Source organism: Onthophagus taurus, chromosome 1 (genome assembly GCF_036711975.1).
Source record: "Onthophagus taurus isolate NC chromosome 1, IU_Otau_3.0, whole genome shotgun sequence".
NCBI classification, from domain to species: domain Eukaryota; kingdom Metazoa; phylum Arthropoda; class Insecta; order Coleoptera; family Scarabaeidae; genus Onthophagus; species Onthophagus taurus.
Window position 1 is genome coordinate 8,679,004 of NC_091966.1, and position 16,216 is coordinate 8,695,219.

General features: G+C 37.2%; 1 protein-coding gene across 4 annotated transcripts in view; it reads right to left on the reverse strand.

The window, feature by feature from the left end:
• LOC111426876 (Ataxin 1) overlaps positions 1 to 16,216 on the reverse strand; it is a 54,507-nt gene that overhangs the window by 12,361 nt on the left and 25,930 nt on the right. For 2 of the 4 annotated variants that reach the window (XM_071196292.1, XM_071196295.1), the window contains one exon: positions 2,262 to 3,277. In XM_071196292.1, the coding sequence (XP_071052393.1) occupies positions 2,262 to 3,248 (987 nt within the window). In that variant the 5' untranslated portion in view covers positions 3,249 to 3,277. Of the gene's footprint in view, positions 1 to 2,261; positions 3,278 to 6,513; positions 6,715 to 14,235; positions 14,460 to 16,216 lie in introns of those variants that run through there. The other 2 variants (XM_023061729.2, XM_071196294.1) reach the window with 2 other exon arrangements.

The following is a 16,216-nucleotide window of genomic DNA, read 5'->3' on the forward strand; positions in this document are numbered from 1 at the left end:
TCAGATCAACGTACTAAAATGGTTCAAAAGGAATCAAAAAAGTAAGATCATTTAAGTTAAAATTTAATCGTGCCATAAATAATGTGAATTGATCATTGTTAAAAATTTTGTTAAGTAATGACCAAACGCTATTTTTATTTTAAACGTTTGCGATTGTACTTATAGATTGTGCTGGAAGATATAACGACGTTACTACGTACATGTATGGATACGTGACAAAGTTAACCACCTGCACGTGAAAGCAATATCGCATTTTACGTTACGATAACGAGATCCTTTAATGAGAAAGGATCGTGTGACGACGGTGACTACTACTACGGCATGAAACGGTGTCGTAACGTGGTCGCCGACCTTGTGATACCTTGCCTCCGGGCACTTTACTGTAGCTATTGAGTTCTCTCAGAGAGAACGTAATCTGCAAACGAACTCTCATAACATCGCCGTTCATTGTTACTGGTTTTCCAGTAGATGAAGATATCGTAAACTATACGCGTTTTTGGCCTATGGCTAAAATCGATGACTACATCATTATCTCTATTATTAATGTTTTAATACATTCATGTAGGTTTAATGAATCATTTTTAATAGTGGATATTAATAGTAATGGAATCTTTGTTGTAAAAAATTGACTACAAAAAATGTTAACATAAGTAATCATGGACGATGTTGATGAGTGTGCGTGTATTACATGGGTAGCTTAAGAGACGCAGGTGTTACCAGTTGCTACAAAGTGTTGAAAGACGATGTAGAAATTAATATCGTAATTACAGTGGCTTCGGGAACCGAGTTCCGTAGAAGAGAGAAAACTCCGGTAGCCATTCTCACTTATCTCTCCACTCGACTCGGGTCGATAAATAATGGCCGCGCGTGGAATGCAAGCGTAAACCACTCTCTGGGATAGGAGACGGGGAGCGCCGGAGGAGGCGGCGTAGTAATGTAGTACGCGCGCGTGTGCGGTGTGGAGACGAACGGGACGAAGAAAGCGGTTCTGGTTCCGGGACCAGGTGACCTTGAACGGACCGAGCACCACACCATTACGGCGGCGGCACGCTAAGTTTCTCCTTCCCTCCAGAACGACGACGATCTCTTTACGATTTCCACGTTTCTTCTTGTCGCGTCTGGTGCTTGGCCTGGGGCCTTCTCCGGTCGGTGCGCTTGTGTGTCGTAAAACCGGCGACGACGACGTCGCCACGACCGTACGATGACCTTGAGTAGGCGACTGAGAAGAACCCGGGGTCGCTGATCTCGGGAACGTGCTGTGATCGGTACGCTCTCCTCTGTGTTTTTGCCCCCCCCCCCCCCCCCCCTCTCTGCTACCTTCGCTTTGAGTCCTCACACTCTCTTAGAACAATAAACAACCGTTGCCTCGCGAATAAATCACACTTAATGGTTGTTTTCAAACTCTCTGGATTTCTATATTCTCAATCCAAACCAAATGTGTAAATTAAGAGACTATTTATTACTTCTGAAACAATTAGAATTAAGTACAGCAAAGTATAAGTATATGAAAAAGATTAGATACAATTGATGGATTTACTTCAAAACTTGATAAAGATCATATTGGCTCAAACTGGTTGAGAAACTGGTCATTATAGAGTCGCTATATCAAGTAATGCTCAGAAGATTTGTTTGCATTATTTTTCGTTATAGGAATATTTTTAAATTTACATGACATTTATAAACAGGTTTTCAGAAACAAAAAATGCACATTTCTGCTGTAACGTAATGGTTGCGTTGATGTATTAATAGACATTTACTTTAAATATTTCACTTAAAATTGCGAACATATTTTTTTTTGTCACCATCAAAGAAGACTTAGTTGATGACAAAGGAACAAATAATGCAGAAGAATTCAGTCGGGGATTATATGCTGTGAAGATCAGCGTAATCACAAAAATTGTGTCAAATACGATTTGAAGTCTATATAAATTATATAGGTCATCAAACATAAATGCACCACGCATATTGAGGAGCGAATAAGTGAACTCAGCGCGCAATTCCAACAGCAGTTATTCCAACAAGATGGAGCGCCACCACACTTCAACAAGCTTTACTAAATCAGTTTTTGACAAATTGAAGCAGTTATGTATAGTGACCAACATGTATCTATAAACATATATACACAATTCTTAATCGAAATATATTAGATAACTAGTTAAGACTGATTAAATTATATCTTCTGAAAACAATAAGTGTAACAAAATTCATTCATAATATACAATATATAATTGTATTGTAATATTAAGAAAGTTTCGACTTACCTCTGCACGTCTTTGGTTATAAGTGAGGATAATGGCGACACTGCCAGTAATTGGATTCTCTCCAATTTTAACAACGGTACTATCGGCCAACCTAAGTTCCGGACTGATTTCGGCCGAATGTACAAAGTCCTCAGTTTTCATGTCCTCCAGCTTTTTAAAGTCGCCGTTTTCGAGTTGGATCAGACAACCTTTCGAAAAATTGACGAGAGCCGGGCTGCTGCTGTTGAAGGCAGTCTTTGAGGCTGGTGACCGTGGCGGCGATAACGCAGTCGCGGATAACTTCTTCCTGAGTGGTTCTTGCGCGATAGACTTGTGTAAATCTATGGCACATTTTTGCGTCTCTTCCGGCCTTAGTAGTAACCTATGCTTCAAAGAACCTTCTTTTCCCGAAGGTACTTTAAAATTTTGCTGCTGCGTCGTCGACGACGGAGGGCTCCGGCTCTGCGATATCCTCCTTTCCAGTTTGGTAGGTTGGAGTTTCGTCGGTGGACTATAAGCTGCTGGAGGTGAAAGAAACGTTCCTGAATTCGTTGTGGCTATGGGTGTTGTAGGGTTGTTATAATTTTCTAACGGGATCGTTTGCGTTTGGACGTACGTTGGCCGGAACATCGGCTGGTGGAAATGGTGGTTCTGATACATTTGATGGTGATACTGGTGGGAGTAATTGGCGAATGTCGAAAACGTTCTTGAATAAGGAGAGTACTGCGGGAGGTCTTCAGTGATTTCTTCTTTCATTTGATGCTGGGTTAAATTTACGGGAGCGGCCGCCGGCGGAGAGTATTTGGTCGGGGGACGTTGTTGCGTGTGGATTAGCCGGGTCCCATTTGGACCCGACGTCGTTGATGAGGCGCTCAACCCATTATATTTGTTGAGCGCCAACGGCTTTGGTTGGGGTCTGAGGAATTCCGGCTGTTGTTTGGGCGTTCCTCGCCAAGGGTCTGGATAGGTCATGTACGTGAGACGACTGTCCACTTCCGCTGAAATCATCGGCTCGTACCCTTAATACCACCTCTAATCTGAAAACAAAAACAAATGTTTAGATTTTGTTTTGATCTGGAAGTCTCTTCTTGTATATATTATTGATAAGATTGTTTTTGAAAAATTATTATTTGTAACTTTACATTGTATTTCTTTGTGTAAGGTCTTGCGTTTTTTTACAAAGTCGTTTGTTTTTCATCTTTGATAAAATCACGACCGACGAATTTCACGCGTTAATTGAGAAACCCCTAACTCAAATTAACAATGCCCAACTTCTTAAGCACAATATGGTATAATGGTTTTGCAAAAAAGATCCGCAAACCCGTACAGAAAAGAGAATAATTAATCATCGTGTTCTGTTTTTATTTGACAATTTCCTCAAAACCTCCAAAACTTTCTGAGTCGTTATGAAATTGTTCAATAGGTGTTAGTGGATACCATAAGTAAGTTGAACAATAAGCACAAGCTAACACAGCCACTAACTCATACGGTATATGAGACTGAATGTAAAAAATGACCCCATTGGTGTGCTCCTAGAATCAAGCCTGCCTCTACGCACACAATTCCAAGAATTCCTTAGGATCTTCACTACTATCTTTCTCCGTTCTTCCAACATACCTCTGATGAATAACATTACCTTAAACTTGATACAAGCTTAATGACATACCTAAACCATGAAAAAATGTTGCTGTAACGATGTGAGTCTTGGCAGATAGTGATAATTGTAAAGAGTGTCAAAGTAAATAATTGAAAATTAATGCAGTATACTCCAAACATATAAGAGTAAAGAAACGTAGGTAAATTAATGTCATAAATAATAAGTTATGGCAGGTCGAACACCAAGCAAATAGCAGCACTAGGAAACAAGATCTATCAATATACCTTCTATAAGCTTAGTACACCTTCGCCATCATCTCTATTGGTAGTATCACAATGTCTATCAACTTTAAAAACAATATAGGTAGTTGTGAAAAGTTCTCCATTAAAACCAGATTTATTTAACCAATTCAAAAAATTTCTGTACATAGTCCAGGAACATTTTGATGATAAACACTAAACAACCAAAAACATCTGTTCGGCATTTTTCTTTTCCTGGTTCGGTTTATCCAAAGTAATTGTCAGAATACCTAATTGTAAGTCCCACTTCATCCTAGCAAGTGAATGCCTAAGCATTTACATGGAGCAATCTGCACCAATATCAATTGCCATTAAATTTGTAGTCTCACCTATTACAAACAGAACATCAAGTTCGAGTTCTCACATTTAATCCTTTAGCCAACGAATATTTGTCGGCTTTAAAGCAGCATTCCTCTCTTTAAGTATATAGGATAAATCAGCAACAACGGTATTGCCAAGAATTTTAAATGTCTCCGAGGAAAAGACACCAATACAATCTATGTTAAATATCTTAAGACAGTTAATACAAGAAATAACAAGCTGAGAAGCAAACCTTGTTATTACAATAAAAGCAAACAATTTCAATTATTGTAGAGTGGACAAAGAAATACGTTATCGGTGAATTTCGCAGGTATTTATTTAAGTGCTTGAGGACTTCTTAGAACAAAAGAACTTCGATATTATGGAAGTTCTAGGTTTTTTACAACACATGACGCATTGCAAAAATACCGCTTAATAATTTTTGAATTGTAATATTGCTAATTAGTGTTAAAAGGTAAGTGTTCACACAAATGCCTAATATTTTGAAAGAAAGAAATTTAGAAACGCAGTCAGACCGTGAATTCTGGTGCGCTTGAAGCACAAAGAATAAACAATACAAAAAACCTGTAAATTTAACAGTTTTTGTGTGTTATATTGAATGTTAAATATGATGGAATTAAACATTGCTGATAGTTCCCATTGATCGCTTTAAACCAATCCATATCTTTTATAGTTAAGTTGTCCTCTATTGGGTAAGGTTATGTGTATGGAGGGGGACATTGCGCGGTATACATCGTAACGTTCAACTCCCCCACCGTTTTCCGTCACATTGCGATAACTATAACCTTCGCCTTGTACTGTCGCGACCGGTACGACCTTCTCGTTAATTCCCCCGCACCAAAACCGTCTCCATCGTTTTAGGTCCCCCTTAATTCGGACGTCCGTGAGCGTGCTCTAACTTGTTTCGGTATTCGCAACTCCGTGACTAGTAGACGGGGCGATTTTGATTCATGAGAGTTTCTACAAAGAGCAATATTCTACCGCCGCCGCCGTCGGATCGATTTTCACTTCAGCAGCGTACGTACGCTTTTGCCCATCTCTCTCTGCAACGCTCCGGGAAACTCTGGGTCACCGGGTCTCCAACCCCCACCCTTACAATAAACCCTCGTATTATAAGTCCCTTAAACTCACCAACCGCACCTCCATTGATGAATAACCTCCATGTCTATGAAAATAGTTCAATTAATGCAAAAATATATTCTTGTTGAAATATTAAATCGTCAGTGAAACGTATCGAAAAAAAAACACTTGATACTAAATAGAAAAGCGTGTCTAAGGCCGCGAACTGATCGAAGTGTTCCAATTTCGCAATTCGTAATACGCGGTTGTAAGGAAGGTCGATAACCTTTCATGTCTTTACGCAACCCCGGCTCGTAATAATAAAAGCAAGCGTGCGGACGTTTCGGGGCGTAGCCCTCAGGGGCCCCGACGGAGCGTCTCCGGAATGCGAGACGCGTCTCGTCGTCCAATGTGGCCATTGTTTCGCGTTCAAGGTCAGGTGCCGCGGTTGGGAAACAATCCGTTCATTGTAATTACTATCCGGAACGAATGCCAAGCGACCGAGCGCCTTTTTAAAAAGTTTTAGGCTCATACCTCTGTCAAAATAAATAATAAAATTATAAATCATTCAATGTCAGATTGTGGGTTATAATATTCTTTTCTTTTTTTCAGCCAAATGAGTTGGTTCTAGCATAATTAACCCACTTTACAGTTTTAACACATAAAGAAATCATAATTAACATGTTAAGAATTGATCATAATATTTATGACAATTATTTCTACATAGTGTGTTAACATATCATGCCAATATTGGTGCATTACAAAGTGTCAGGCATCTTTTTGTAATGTTTTCTGCATAATTTTCCAAATCACAATCTAGACCCAACTGGAGCAACCCAAGAACATTTAAGGATTCAGATTGAGTGGGTTTATAAAGCTCTTGAAACGAAGTGATCAACCCTAGATCCAAGATGGTAACCCAATCCAGAGAGGGGAAAAGTCTTAATTTTTTTATGTAGGTAAAATAACGGCGCGACGTCCTGTCTAGAATACGCACCAGTATCACATTTCGCGATTAGATGGAACCTCCTCTTCCCGCATGGTTTATTTCTGCTTGATTTATATTAATTATTTATATTAATACAAGCCTGACTATGAGTATAACAAACATCTTCAATCATATTTATGTTAACAATCACGCAACGTTCTTCTTTTTCGCTGATTCACGTTGTTTACTGAGGTTTGACGATGAAACAATCTACAACAAAGTAAGTTTACATACTACGGACATCGTAAAGTATTCAGTTATATATTAATGTCGAGAATCGCAGACACGAAACCATTGTTAATTCAATCACGCGTGTGCGAAAGTAATCACAAACGAATGAAGAGACTCTTTGGGAGTTGGAACTAACTAGGAAGCCTATCAAGTTCACATACACGTTCTATTCAATTGAAACCAACGCCTTTGCTTACTAATAAAATTTACATTTTAATTAAGATATATGCTTCAAATTCTCTTTATAAAAGAAATAAGAATGATTGCTTAAGTAAAATTGTTAATATATTGTTGTTATTGTCTAGGTTGAAAGAAATAGGGAATTTATGAATGGAGTCGTAGATGAGAGAGGTCGCGCCCGGAATGGAATAACGGTGAGGGAGGAAACGTTGCTACGGCCGGTGGTGGCGGGTGTAGGAGGGTTGCGGTACGGGGGTCGTCTACGGTAGCCCAGGAGTATTGTAGTATATAGGCATAGTGGGGGCGGCATCGGGGCTACGGCCGGGATGAATGGACGCCGTCGTCCTGGCGACGACGCCACACGCTCCAGCTGCATTGATTTTCGTCTCAAGGTCGCAGGGGGCGCGGGCCTCCGGGTCGCCGCCGACGCCGCCACCATCGTACACACGCGCCATTCAAAAATAAACCCTCGCCCCCTCGTACTCCAACCACTTATCATATCAACCCGTTCAACCAACAAAACACAAAAAAAGTTTGATCAAAATGTTTGCATAAACGCTAGACTCAAATTTAAATAGAAATTAATAAACGTGACCGGTAAAGAATGTTATATAATAATAATAAATAAAATAAAATATTGATACAGTAAAACCTCGCTATAACGGATTAATACGGGGAAGAGTGTCCGTAATAGCCAATGAATAATTTTATTGCACACGAATTTGGACATCATTGTGTTTAGTCTACATTGCTTAATATTTATACAAAGGGCGGTAGAATCTAAGAGAACTGCTACATCTCAGGAAAAGGTGTATAGATCGAAGGACCGTTCGTGACGTCACGCATGGGTAGGCAACTACTATTTCACACTTTGAATTAGCAAATGTTTAATTTATTCTCTTCGTGTTTGGTAATGTTGTTAGTTTGAGACTTATGGTTCATAATATAAAATAACGATATGGATCGAGTTTAGCCGTACGTCTATTAAGACGGCTAAACCTAAATGTTTCTAGTTCTAGGTTTAGTATTAGTTGTACTTTTAGCTCAATAAAAAAGTACAACAATCTAGCACTGAGTAACAACTCCTTAGATGCACGGCTAAACCCAAAACTTTCCAGTTCTAGTGTTAGTCTAGTTTTAGATGAATGAAAAATATACAACAATCCAATGCTGAATAATAACTAAAACTAGAGCTAACACTAGCATTAGAACTAACACTAGATCTAGAACTAGAATCATTCGGGTTTAGCCGTACGTCTATTAAGACGGCTAAACCCGAATGTTTCTAGTTCTAGATCTAGTGTTAGTTGTACTTTTAGTTCAATAAAAAAGTACAACAATCTAACACTGAGTAACAATTAAAACTAGACTTAGAACTAGAAACATTCGGGTTTAGTCGTTTTAAGAGACCCATGATTAAACCCGAATGTGTCTAATTCTAGGTCTGGTGTTAGTTCTACTTTTAGATCAAAAAATATATATATCAATCCACGAATGAATAACAATAAAATTAAAACCATAATTACCGTCTTTGATTGATGATCGTGCAGGCAACTCTGGGAATACCCGGAGATTATCAATGAACATAGAATAGAGCAATTTGAGGTTGTATTCTATCTATAGCGTAACATTTCATAATACAACATTTAATAATTAAATGTATTGATCTATTAATAGTATAACATAAAAATATTTTCTCCATTATATCCGAAGTCCATTCTAATGAGGTTCGTTATATCGAGGTTATACTATTTCATTTTTCATAACATATTTTTCTTTATTATACAGAAAACTTTTCAAAAACATAAATTTTCAATGACAATTATTTGTCTCCTTGAATAATTTGAATCGTCTATAATTAGAGTTTGGTCGCCGTCGTCAAGTAGCGGTTGCATTTCTCGACCACGTGACCTTGTACAATTCTCTCCTATTATTTTTTTTGTCTCACTCGTTCAATCCGAAAACGTGGAAAACATCTGTCATCTCTTTCTTGAGTGTGAACCTTTTAGTATAGAGAAACTCATTAGAAAAGATGAACATGTTACTTTTTGTACTACTACGTGAAACTGTAAACTTGTAGAGCGTAGAAAAGCGTGCGTTTTAGTTAAAAAAAGGAATAGAATGCCGAGCGTGTCTTTGTTGTATCGATCCGATTTTTCTTCCTTGAATAACGAAGGCTCGCCACTGAGAAGCGATAACGCCTGATGACAGATGACCAAATATCACGCAACCTCGCACTATGAATACGTTTTTTTAAAGTATACTGCATTAATTAGTGGATAATCGAAAAAATAAACTTTACTTCAACTTTAGAAGTAAAGTGAATTTCGATAAAACAATTTTTAGTTTCCTAGTTTAGAAAAGAAAAGGATCAGAGAACCAATCGATTCGGGTCGACATCACCGCTCCCAAAATAGAATTTGCTACGTCGACTGCGGAGAATTGTAACCTTAACCGCGGGTCTCTGAGTCAGAAATGAAAATACTGGAGCACCACCGCCGCCACTATTCCTTTACTCACACTCCTCTCTCTACTACTATAGAAGCGTTTTCCTCGATATTTATAGTCGGGTCGGTCGTAACATGGAGTGATTTAAGGTTTTTGAGGCAGCAGTTTTGTTTATTATTGCCCACTAAAACTAGTCGCTTTCAAATTGAATTCGCACTTTCGAACACTGCAAACGCAAAATCGACCTATAACGGATAAACCGCTTGTGTAAGTCGTCACACCTTTCAGTATTCCATTTAAAAACATTTATTTCAATTGAACATTTTCAAGTGCAGAATAGTTTACGAGATCTCAAATGTAAACACAAAGTTATTGTCATAACAAATTTTATCTTCTTTTATATAGTTGGCTCCGTTTCGAGTGCTTTAACGTTTCACATGAATACAAATATAAATTCTTTCCGGGTTTTCTGTTGTACTTTTTCCAAATCTAAATAAACATAAATACTTTTTACAACAAAATTACATTGTGTAGAACTCCACTACTAATTTTTGGAATTCAAACTTTTTGTTTTGTCAATTTTCAACAATAACTGTTTATTAAGTTAATGCATCGTTTGTTATGACTTATGACATATAAATTCCATATTACTACGATTGATTATATACTTGGATGATATAATAATATTTAGCAAAACTCTTGAAGAAAGAGAGAGAGAAAAGGTAAATATGCGGATCAGGAGACATCAAACATTTTTAGGTTTTGCAAAATTAGTTTTGGAAGTGCAGAAAGTATCATGGCGCTACAAGCACCACATTCCCATAGGATTACATAATCGTTCTAAAGATACTCACACCAGTTCTCTGCATCATTCACCACAACAACATTGCCAACGATGTGGCAACCTAATATTTATACAGTATTTTCCATAGCAAAAGTTAAAGTTACATAGGTATAGGTCAGTACTACGCAGAGTGCTTAAATTCTTTCCACCTTGAGCACTGTAATTGACGTTTTTGTACAGTCTGGTTTATGTGCCTTGAAGAATGATCAACTATTCATCGCCTATGTGATACATTATTATTCTTCCATGTGTGGGTGGTGCTCCAACATGATGCTCCTGTTGTTAAAATTGGCACACCAACCATTGATTTGATGGGGGAAGAATTCTATGGGACTTCTGCTTTATTGGTGAAAAAATACAGTTACCGAAAAAATGTGCGGTATTCTTCTGTTATCTCAATTTAATTTTTTGTGCAGTTTATGGTCGTTTTCAATTAGCATCATCCAATTATCAGTAAGATGGAGAAAATCACTGATTTTCGACGTAACATCCCGTTCTATCCATCGTTTAAAACGAAAAATGTGGTATATTTTTCTAGATTCTTTGAATCGTCATCTATATCGTTGTCAAATTCCAAATCACAGTATACACAATCCAGCGTAAATGCTTTCAAATTATTACTTTCAGAAATGTTAATAATAATTAATTAATTCCAAAAAATAAGCTGACAAAATTAGATAAAAGTTGGTATGACAATATCAAGCGCCGAAATATTTGCAGCTACTTATTCACAAAGTTTTACCACGTGCGGGAAAACCACCAAAGAGGAGTAACTGACGTTTAGACTCTCCAAAATGTTGCTATAGACTCACATTGATGAAGACCTTCTATGTAGTCTATTCAGGCTATATGATGATGATAGCAGGACTAGGAAACATAACTTACAAAGAAAAATTAACATCTGGAATCTGCTTAAAAGAAAGCGGGATGTAAATAAATATAGGGAAAAACCAAGATTATGCACATAACGAAAGGGGAAGAAGATGAAATCATAAGCAGTAAACGAGGAAAGACTGAAAATAGATTATAACAAAAAAAGGAAAGGCTGAAATGAGATTCTTAAAAAGAATCGGAGGGGTAGGGAGAAACTAGAAAGAATCAAATTAGAAACAAAACATAAGAGATGATTTTGAACAAAGGAGAATTCCAGAAGAAGAATCCCCAGGAAAATGATGCACAAAGCTGAAATGGGAAGATAATATAGAAGAGATAGTACACAGCAGACGAAGAAATGTTCAAAAGTAAATAATATGGTAACTATGATATATTTGGAAACGAATTTTCAAAAATATGGGTAGCTACAAAAAGAGTCTTATCTGAAAAAAATCAATGGAAATAGTATTGATAGACGAAATGGATATCTGAATTTGTATCAATAGATGAAATAATATAACGTTATGAATGAACATAATGCAACATAATTTGATTGCATTTGTTGATAAGTTCAATAGATTGAACAATTTTTCAAGATTAATCCAATCAAAACATATATGTATAGCATATCGATCAATATTGGTGGATGTTAATGAAGGTTTTTTTTATTTCTAAAGATTCTTGGATCAATAAAAAGATTCTTAGATTTTGTATCCGAGTGTTGGCTATGCCACGAATCTCCACGTGGTGTGTTTCTATTAGAGACAGTGTGGTGCAATTTCTGCACTAGTATTCTGTGTGTACCTAAGCCAACACTTGTGAATCAGTATTCTATCAAGTGCGATTGTGAACTTGATGCTATTTTTATCTAGTTAAATTTGATTGGAAAACATATTTGAATCATTGAAGACTCAAAATGTATACAATAATATAAGATTTTATTGGGTACTGAAATAAATAAAATTGTTGACTATTTCCAAATTGTGTTAATCATAATTGTTTGTTTTGTATGAGGGTTAATCCTATAACATCAGCAGGATGTTATAGTTTGTTTTAGTTTCGTTGACGAATATCATTACGACATAGTTATTCTGCATTAGTATAAATAATCTCTTAGGCATTTTCTGGCACAATATCGACTAAAGACGCATTCGTTATTAGTTGAATTTTATGAAATATGCGTATATTATATGTTTCTATAAGTTTCTATTCAATATATTATATGTTTCCATTTGTCGGTCTAGTGTTAGTTCTAGTGATAGCACTGTATTAATAACATTACTTCAACTAGATGTCAAATGACAGCGCAACTTAATTTAATAATTATTTCCTGAATACTCCAAGATAATTGTTGAGCCAACTTCAGTCTTCTGATGACCTTTGTGTAGGCTATACAAGGGAAATAAACGCGGTATGATACTTAACTAGTCTCACAAATACAGATGAGGGTTGTCTAAACATAAAATGTTTGATTGTGTTTCGCACATCATACCATATTAACAAATTGCCATCATTTATATTATTTTCGAATCTACATACATAATTACAAGTGACATATCTAGATGAAACGATTTCATATCAGACGCAACTCTCGTCCGCTTTGAACATATTGATTAGAACCCACTCGCATCGAACGCAGAAAAAACATCTCATCTATTTTTTCAGTCTGTGTGGCTTAAATCTTACTTGGAACCATCATTATCTATTTTATGTTCTCCTTTAGCATTCAATGTAGATCAATTAACGTTTTTGATGGCTTACAGTACATTTCCTAGTCTCTGGGTTGTCTAAAAAACACGTAATGACTGAGTTTCAAAGAAGAAGACCTTCTGTACTAATTGGTTTTCTAATTAAACAAATGCCAGAATAAATGTTACGATAATTTTGACACTTGTTGATTGATACACTAAAGCCATCTATGATTAAAACCAAAACCAACACATAATATTGTACAACAGAAGCAAATAATTATAAGAGATTTCCTTAATCGATAAGATTAGATACAATCGAGATAATAATTGAAAATAAAAAAGATAATTAAATTATATACAAGGAGCTCCATTTTATATTCCAAATCTTTATTGCATCTTACATAAGTGAGCTCCGTAAACTCTGAACAAAATGAGAAAGAGATACGGAGAAAGAGAAAGAGTTATTGACCCTGGACATCCCGATCGGACGCAAACATATTAAATTCGTGTTCAAAGTTCGTATTTGTTGCTCTCTCTTAGATAACATTAACGACAAACGCACCGCTAATCAGAACGTAGTAGAGTACTATATATAAGCCCTCCACAATTGTTTGTGTATATACATATTTGTATATATATACATATCATTTCCAGAAATCAAGTCGGCCAGTTTCGCCTCAAAAATATTTGTTTAATTTTTGGGGGCGATAACGTTTTAGACCTCGGTACAACGCTATCTCATGCATAAACGCGATAAGTTCAAGGAGGTGGTAATTTTTGTTTGTTGTTAGGCGAACTATGTCAATTATATCATCGTTCCATTACAGACTGAGTGGGTCCGATAAACTTATAAAATTGTATATTTAATGATGGTTTGTAAATATAATTATGTAACGTCCTCAGATGTAAACAAAGGAGCTTTGTAGTTCCAAAATGATTTTTTAATATACAATATGTTAAAAAAAATTATTTATCTTCTGCACGGTCATTGTTGTAGTAAAACGATGGTGTCGTACTAAAGGTTACTGTGTTATCTTGAATAACTTCTTGTTAATGTCTAATAAATAATAGAGAATAGTAAATAATTTTTCCATTTTAAAATAGTGTGCTCGATATCTTTGTATATGTCAACAAAGAGTTGGAATCTATATGTGGCAGCACCATTGTAAGATGATATCATTTAGTTTAAGATGTCATGTGATATGATTTAACTATTCATCTTGGTGCTGCCACCTACTAATTTGTTTAAAAAAATTGTAACGATATCATTCAATAATGTTCATGCACAAATAGAATTTCTATGAACGAGAATACGTCGGGAGAAAAGATTACCGAGAGTAGTAGTGAATACAACACAAGCGTGCTGAGAGCGATGGCCAATGAAGTTCGCTTGGCAACAAGCGGGTCCGCGGTGCTGGGGTCCTGCTGCTTATGATCGTCGAAGTTGCGATTATTGTTACATACCTGGTCGCCGTCGGTGGAGAAAACGGAGGCTCGTTGGGCCGACATCGGGTTCGGCGGGGCGGCTCGGACGGTGGAGCCCAGCCGACGACAGGGATTCCGTTCTCGTCGGGGGGAACACTTTCGCACTCTGGTCCAGGTCGGGGGGCCAGCTGATTGAACGAACGACACGCAGCGCTCGCGCCTCGACTAACGACACGTACCCCACACGCGGCGGTTCGCTCGCGACTAACTTAACCGCGACGCGGCGACCATAGTATTTTATTGGTTGAGCGCGCGTCGCGGCGCGGCGACCGCGGCTGCGGCTGCGGCAGCTCCCCAAAGCTGCTGCGCCTGCCGCCGGATCTCGCTTTCGCATAACACGCACGCGGCCCGACTTCAATCGACTCGCTTCCGTAACCACCAGAGTAAATCAACTCGTACACGCTACAGAGTAAATATTAAATGTAAATGCAAATCAAATCCAACCTATTCTACATGATAGGGTGGTTATTGCTTTATTATATGCATTTTCATATAAATTTGAAACTGGATTAACTCATTTTTCGATATCAATGAAAATTTGACAGTCAGTGAATGAGCTTTTAAAGTTAAATACTTTTAAAGTTATATATACAAGAATACAACTCATTACTATTAGAAGTAATATGTGTTATTTTAATTTGACATGAATTTAATTAAAAACTGTTGAACCGTCCTAAACCTGATCGCAAAAATGGGGAAAACCAGGTGGTCTGAGTAGCTGTAATCCAAGAATAGCAGTCGGCGGGGCAGTTGTCATGACAACCTCGTGGCCACAACCACCATTGACGTGCTTCTCGTCGTTCCCGGACTGCTGCGAGCGTCGTGGTGCCCGCGATAAAATCGTAAACGCTTTCCATCCCCTCCCAACACCCTTCAAATCGGCACAAAAAATAGTAGTATTCATGGCACGTGTCGTACGCGACCCTAGCAAGGTCATAGTGCACGGTTTCTTACTAGCTAAACGCAGGTGACCTCCCATCAAGTAGGTTGGAAAAACAAAATATAATTATGACAGCGAAAAATTGATGTTGGCTGTATCTATATCAAAACTGAATAATACAAGCAGATACAAGCCTTCTCACACCACTAATTTCATCGTAGGATTAGTAACTTAACCAACATCGAATTTTCACCGGAAGTATATAAAATGCTTAATATAGGACAGAAACAGTTCTGCTAAAAATCCAACCTAACCTTAGCAGCCATTGATATGACCATTTCCTCAGCTTTCAAAGCAGCTTAAAATAATAAAACGGGGTCAATCACACCGACAGCGGGAACAGCTATGAAAATGAAAAAAAAAGTGCTTTCTGCACTGATGATTTTGCCAATGACAAAACACCTCTAGTTCGTTTTTTTTCGACACTATGTATTTCGAGATGATGGTTATTTACTGTCATGGAGTTTGTTCATGGATCAAATATTAATCGAAGAAATCAAAAAAAACTTAACTGAGTTAGCTTCTGCAAAATATACCTTTGAAACTTTGCAAAAAAGTTTTTTACGTAATCCTGCATCTTCCACTCGCTAGAAAGCCATTTTTATTAATTAATCATATGTACATAATAAATTGCGTAACGCTGACTATGCCGTCTTAATATCCGAATTTGAACACAACTTACAAAGGACTATACAGGGTGTTTCATGAGGAATGTACTACTACTAATACGTTAGAGATTTGTTCATTTTAAGCAGAAAAGTTCTCAATTCTCAAAGGTACAGCCAGTTAATGCATTAATTGATATCACGCACGGCTGTTATGAAACAGTCATTTGTCAATGTTTGACATTTAATGCCACATTTAATTTGATAATGCCACATATTGACTCATGCAGAATATGGTGTTTTGTTACGGTTACTGCAATGGAAATGCACCTCATGACTATAGGAGACGGATTCCTAACCGAGATTCCAGATTGCACCGGTTCTGTTCCAAGTAGAAATAATGAATAATTACGTG